General features: G+C 43.0%; 1 protein-coding gene across 1 annotated transcript in view; it reads right to left on the bottom strand.

The window, feature by feature from the left end:
- Positions 1–2439: 2439 nt before the first annotated feature.
- Positions 2440–6775, bottom strand: part of LOC109201800 (receptor-type tyrosine-protein phosphatase-like) — a 5167-nt gene continuing 831 nt past the window's right edge. Inside the window, exons 2-4 of the mRNA XM_025906495.1 lie at positions 6469–6775; positions 5001–5114; positions 2440–2607 (exon numbers count right to left, since the gene is read on the bottom strand). The exon at positions 6469–6775 is cut by the window's right edge and continues 56 nt beyond it. Of these exons, the coding sequence (XP_025762280.1) occupies positions 2525–2607; positions 5001–5114; positions 6469–6775 (504 nt within the window). The 3' untranslated portion in view covers positions 2440–2524. The remainder of the gene's footprint in view (positions 2608–5000; positions 5115–6468) is intronic.

Genomic DNA, 6775 nt, shown 5'->3' with positions numbered 1-6775 from the left:
GCAGTGCAAGAGTAAGTCTGTACCTGTGCTAAAAATTCACGAAGCAGGCGAAGCTGATTGGATGAAGAAGCACAGAGAAAGATAACACAGTGATATGGTAACAGGTTCGGGTTGTCCTCTTTTAGTCGAGTAACTGCTCCTTTGCCCCATCAGTGGTAATAGAGACAACATTTTTCAGATTGATCTCTCTTTCAGTTAACATTTGTTTTGTGGCTGAGTAAATGTCCTCTCCTCTGCTGAGTGATGTGACGCTTAAAACATCCTCCACAAAAGCTTTACTCTCTTTAATCCGACATATACCAAAAGCTGGGCATTCACATCTGTTGATTCATCAGCTGCTAACGCTGTGCATGGAGCACTTTGAATAGCACAGTCCAGCTGGGTCTGTTCATTTTGGGATGACAGTTCTGCTCGCCATTTTGTGTTTGTGGCAGACACGGGAATTTGCTTCACCTTTTCCTAAAGTTGTTTTCTTACTTTTCCATCTAAAAGTGTTTCTGCTGCAGCTTCCATTCACTCTTTATCATTTTCGAGTCAGTGAAAGTCTTTTTGTGTTCTCCTAAAATCCACCGTACTCACAGTGAACACTCGTATGCTCGCTGTTGTGCTGTAACAGACTGTGTTACAGCTCGCTCATACTGTCCCCTCAGTTCATTTATTCTTCTTGTTCTACCGTCAGACCCAGGCGGACAGCTTTGGTTGAAGTTCTTATGTTTGGTTTCATAACAGCTCTTCAGATTTCCACTCTTCATAACTTTATAAGTATTTTTGACAAATCCATCCACTCAGCAAGCGCAAGCTCCCACGCTAGTAACCTATCAACCCGCATACCCACATAGCTTGTTCTTCTTTGTCGTTTTATTGGCAGTGGGTGGTGCATTACCGCCAACAGCTGGCTGGGAGAGTGGACCAGCATGTCGCTAACCTGCATAGCTGCATGTCACGCCAGTTCAAAAGTCAGCCACGGCAGCCGGCAGGAATAAAATATCCAACTACACAGTAAATGAGAAACTGCTTTGTGGTCCGGACAAAATCCCCGATTTGGACCGGAGTCCAGGAGTTGGGGACCCCTGTTGTAGTACCATATCACCCTATTAGAGCACTTCGCTCTCACACTGCAGGCCTACTTGTTGTTCCTAGAGTATTTAAAAGTAGAATGGGAGGCAGAGCCTTCAGTTTTCATTTGCACTTACATTCATGGGTAGTTTAGAATCACCAATTAACCCAACTCTAATTACACACTGCAAACCAGCCAGGTTGTGGATTTGAACCCAGACCCTTCTTGCTGTGAAGCAACAGCTCCAACCATCACACCACCACGCTGTCACTGCAGGCTTAACAAAACTAGGAAAGCTATGATTTTAAGGCTTGATGCAGAATTTTCTGTACATTTTTGTCCTTGACAGGTTAAACCACAATAAATAGTGATAGCAAACATGTGGTGTGGGTGTAGCTGTCTGCCTCTTATAACTCCAGCGATTTTCCTGCAATTCTAATGTGATCTTGTGAATTTCGTGAGTCCAGGCAACTAACCACTGTTACTAGATTGTATCCTGTCACCTCAACAAGAACAAATTAAGTTGCTGAATTTCATGCAGATGCTACATGATTTAATTATGTTCACCATAGAAACATGAAATTATTTAGATCAAATTACAAGTTTGAATCTTGTGCATGTAACAACCACCCAATTTCATTTTTTTGAGTGTATGCTGTAATAGGTGTAGGCTGCTGGGGGCCTCCCATGATGCACTGGGTGTTTATTCTTCACTCACTGTGTTAATATACCTCTAGGTGTTTAATCATTAGTTATTATTCATATCTGTCTCTTCCACAGCACGTCTCTGATGTCTTCTTTCTCTCACCTGAACTGCTCACATGGCTGCCCCTCCCTGAGGCTTGGACGGCACATCCTGTGGCTGCAGAATAAGCAGCAGCTCAGGAAACAACACCTACAAAGTGTTTTCAGTTTTACCCACAGAGCTGCAGAGCATGATAGGACCCGGTGATACACTGGGGCAAAGGTCATGCTAATATCACACACAGCAAAGAGCACATGTTTAACAGGGAGGACGGTAACAGAGGGAATGATCAGGACAGTGAGCTGCGGTCATCACAGAAACACTGTTTACACAGACTCCCCAACATTTTGTCAGTGTTGTGTAATCTGTGCCTAACACAGAACAGAGACGTGATAAGAAAACCTCTGATCAAACATGATGAATCCTCAAGAGTCAGTGAGAATAAAAGAAAGGGAAAAATACATCATTTGTCATGAGAAGTGGGGCTCAGGAGGTGGAGCAGGTCACCTGACAACAGAAAGGTTGGTGGTTTGATCCCTGGCTGCTCCATGCCAAAGCATTTTTGCTGGTCATGTTGCTATGGTAACCCAGAGGAGTTTAATATGATAAGTATTCATTTATTAAATGAGACAATCACTCAAAAGTCAGTCATTTTTAATTAGCAACCTTTTTGGAATCAATTTAAAACAAAACCAAAAACACTGAACAAGTCTGTAAAGTTTCTACAGCCATGTTTCCACTTTTCCTCTCTCACTTCTTCCTTCTTCTTCTCCTCTCTGGGCAGACATGCTTTCACTTCCAGCAGCTGAAACATGAATGAGGCCATGAGCTACACTTTGCATGTTCACAGTGATGCACCTGTTTGTAATCTTACAAGATTATAACTGATGGTGTGACAACATGTTCTGTTGTTGCAAAATAACTTCACCACAGAACAATAAAAACACGTATTTTAAAGCTAGAAGTTTATAACTGAATGTTATAAACAGTAACAGCGTTACAGTGTAAATGAAACACATTCACAGCGCTGTTTGCTACGATGAGTCACCGTCCTGTAATTCATGAGTGTTTAAGTTCTTTGAGTCGTTAAGTTTACGTCTCACGGATTATTCTGGAACTCCTGCAGGTCGACTCCTGGTCTTTGTGCACTGCTGCTTCCTGTTTTACTTTGGTGAGCTTGTGCTCCTTGTGTAGTGTCTTAAGTTTTACTTCCTTTGTCTCTTAATCAGTTCAGCTGTGTTCCAGTGTGTCTCCACTGCCTGTTTTCCTCTGTTCCTCGTCAGAGCATCTGTTGAGCTGTCCTTGTGTCTATATGGCGTTATTTTTGTGCCTCTATTCTGAGCGCATGTAAAAAAAATTTGCAAGCGCAAATGTTGAATTTTGAGGAGAAAATTATTTTGAGTGAAAAAAAAAAAAAAAATTTCTGCGTGCAAGCATTTCAGTGTTTGCTGTTATCCATACACACACACACACACACACACACACACACACTATAACAGCCCCTCTCACTCAGGTCTCTACTCTGTGTGCTCACAGACATCTGCCGACCTGCTCTCAGTGCGTCGTTCGCACTCACAACATCTCTGCTCCCTGCACACTTAATAAATGTGCCACAGAACCAACCAATCACAGACTTGAATGCAAGAATTCTGATTGGCTGTTACAGTCTCCAATCAGCTTGCTAGCTACTGCATTCCGCAAACACGGTCCAGAATGTAGCTAAATCCATTGGAGTGGTTTGGTTTAAACTAGATTAAAACCAACAATGGTCTTAAAAAATGATATATTTTAAAATAAAATAAGGAAACATACTAACCAAAGATCTTTACCTTACAATACAAAAAACACCATTAGTACAACTACTAATGTTAGCCACCTTAAGCTAGCCTGTTACTGTCAGGTTAAGGCTGTGTGCAGGCAGGAGTGGTGGTAAGGAGGACCCAAAGTGCAGACGCTCGGAGGCAAAGGTGTATTTCAAAACTCAGCTTTAATGCTGGAAGGCAAAAAGTAACAACCCCCCCCAAAAATACAAAATAAACTTACACAGACAGGTAGCCGGAACACACAGCAAAATGAACAGTAGACCACAACACAGACACAGAGAAACACAGGGCTTAAATACACAGAGGGAGCAATCAGGGAATGGGTAACAGGAGGGAAACACAGCTGGGACAAATCAAGGCCTAACGAGACAAAGGAAGCAAAACCAGACGCATATACATGAGACACGGACTTTCAAAGTAAAACAGGAAACATAACACAGACTGAAGACACAGACTCACACGCAGGCACTGCAACAGAGGGAACAGAGACATGGGACCAGGGCAGACAGACACTGACTGGACACGGGGACATAGTAACTAAGGATACACAAAGAAGTCACTAATCAGAAGGTCGGTGGTTCGATCCCAGGCTGCCTCCTGGCTGCATGCCAAATATCCTTGGGCAAGATACTAGCCCCATGTTTGCCTACTGGTGGTGGTCAGAGGGCCCGGTGGCGCGAGTGTCCGGCAGCCTCGCCTCTGTCAGTGCGCCCCAGGGTGGCTGTGGCTACAATGTAGCTTGCCATTGCCAGTGTGTGAATGTGTGCGTGAATGGGTGGATGACTGAATGTAGTGTAAAGCGCTTTGGGGTCCTTAGGGACTGAGTAAAGCGCTATACAAATGCAGTCCATTTACAAAGACGCGAACTAGACAAGGGGATAGAGCCGACAGGGGAGACAGCAACTAAGGATCACACCGAGACATAAACCAAAAGACAGAACTCAAAGAAACCCAGAAATGATAAATCATATAATAAACTCAAAAACCCTGGGTCAACGACCCAGGCATCCTAACAGTTACCTTGGTAACATCTGTCTTGTCTTTAGTAATTAGCTTTAAACATGAATAAATTAAAGTTTGATGGTACCTTTAAGATATTTAGTCAAACGTTTCTCTATGAAGAAAAGTTTCAGACGATCTCATTGGGAACATAATCCGTAGTTTTCAGTAGTAAAAGTTGTAGTTGTCACTAAAACCCCCCAAACCTCAGGGACAGGGTTATCCTCTGAGGAGCATGAATATAAAATCCCATCGTTGGTACCTCACTCTGCACCAAAGCCACACGCCAACAAACAACAACTCACACCTACAAACTACAAGAACCACAAAACACATGAACTGTAACAGAGTCTGGTTAAGATGTGTTGTAGTGCACCTGTGTCGTGACGCTGTGATGTGGTCCACTTGTTTCTAAAGCAGCAGAAGATGAGAACAAGAAGAATGAAGGGCAGACTCCTCAGGATGAAGATGACAGTCGATGATGAAGGAGCTGAAATTCACACAAAACAAAGCTCAGCTCTTCATTCGTTCTTTATCATCACCATCAAAGTTTCACTACAACAAAAGCTTTTTTAGTAGTAGATTCACAGGCTCACATGTTTCTAAGCCAGTCGTCACAGACGTCTGTAAGTTTGAAGGCTTTCAGCTGACAGAGATTCAGGTAGTTTAATCGCTCCGGTTTCAATGATTCTATGGGCGTTTCTCAATATGTGTACTTGTGCGTACTTGCGTTCTCGTGTACTCGTGATACGTCATCAGTCGGAGACCAAGTACTGTTCCAATTCGAAGTACGCATCAAGCCGAGAACGCGAAAAAGTCCCAGAGGTGTTCTCGCTCCGCCTGTTTTATCGAGCATGCATTGGTGGTGACTTGTGTGGACTTGGTACAGCTAAATATCCCAGAATGCATTTCGTCCAAAACTCAAACGCAGCAAAGACGGAGGAGCACGGCTAAAGACTTTTAAATATTACTCTTTCTGGGTCACAAAATAAACTTTTAAGTTATTTTCAAGTGAGAATGTAGCTGTGTAAACTTCAAATATCTGCTCGATTTATCAAGATATCATATATTTCCAAATGCGCTCCGATGTTTTCGGAGACGTCTGTGACCCGCCAGCTCCATAGCAGACAGCGAGGTCAAGGATTACTAGAGCCGGCGAGAACAGCGGACTCCTGGCACATCGTTTTCAACCCCCCGCGGTCTTCTCACTACTCAGGTTAAAGAAACCCCAGCAGCTGTCTATAGTATTGAGTGTCCACTAGAATAAAAATAAAAGCGTTCTAACATCTCACCTGCTTGTTTTTATTAAGGTATGTACACGTATGTACATGTACACTATTTTTATTAATAGAGGTTTCACTACTGAGGTTAAAAATGATATATAAGTCACTTAGATCACTTCTAAATGTTAATGTTTGGTTTATTTCAGTGTTTTATTTGTTCCTGAGTAAACCGGTTTGGCTGTGATTACAGTTAAGCTTCATAACATGTTACTCACAGTTAAATTAGGAGGGGACGGCAGTAAAAACTCCGGACCTGTGACATCATCAAGTATGCTGGTGTTCCAATTGTACAAATCGGGAGTCCGTGCTCGCGTTCTTGGCAAGTCCGGTCTCGCTGAGAACGCGAGCACGGACTCGCGTACTTAGAATTGAGAAAGGGCCAAGGTTTATTAATCGTCCAGTCAGACGACCAAAGGCTGCCACATGTACGGTAACAGCACAGACACGTAACAGACTAAACTTTTATGTGACAGTGTTTAATCTGTAAAAGGTGACACGTTCATATATTTTGGAGGCGTGTTGGTCACCAAACTGAACTTTGTGTATCAGCTGTTCACTTACTGGAGTCTGTGTGGTTGTTGTAGTCAGTGTCATTGGTCTTCTCTCTGACTGTGATGATGGTCCCACTTCCTTTAGACTCAAATAAAGATGGAATCTCCACAGTCACTTTACAGATGTATGTTCCTGAATCCTCTGTTCTGATGTTTGAAATGTTCAAAGATGAGCAGTTCTTCGCCTCCTTTTTCAGAGACCCGTGAGACTGAAAGAATTTGGCCTCTCTCTTAATGACTGTTTGATTTTTCAACCAGGCCACTCCAGCTCTTTCAAACATTCCTGTCCAGCAGCAGGTGATGTTTACTGTCTCTCC

This window comes from Oreochromis niloticus, linkage group LG4, assembly GCF_001858045.2.
Source record: "Oreochromis niloticus isolate F11D_XX linkage group LG4, O_niloticus_UMD_NMBU, whole genome shotgun sequence".
NCBI lineage: Eukaryota > Metazoa > Chordata > Actinopteri > Cichliformes > Cichlidae > Oreochromis > Oreochromis niloticus.
Note: the sequence above shows the minus strand (reverse complement) of the source record. Positions and strands in the feature narration are given on the sequence as shown.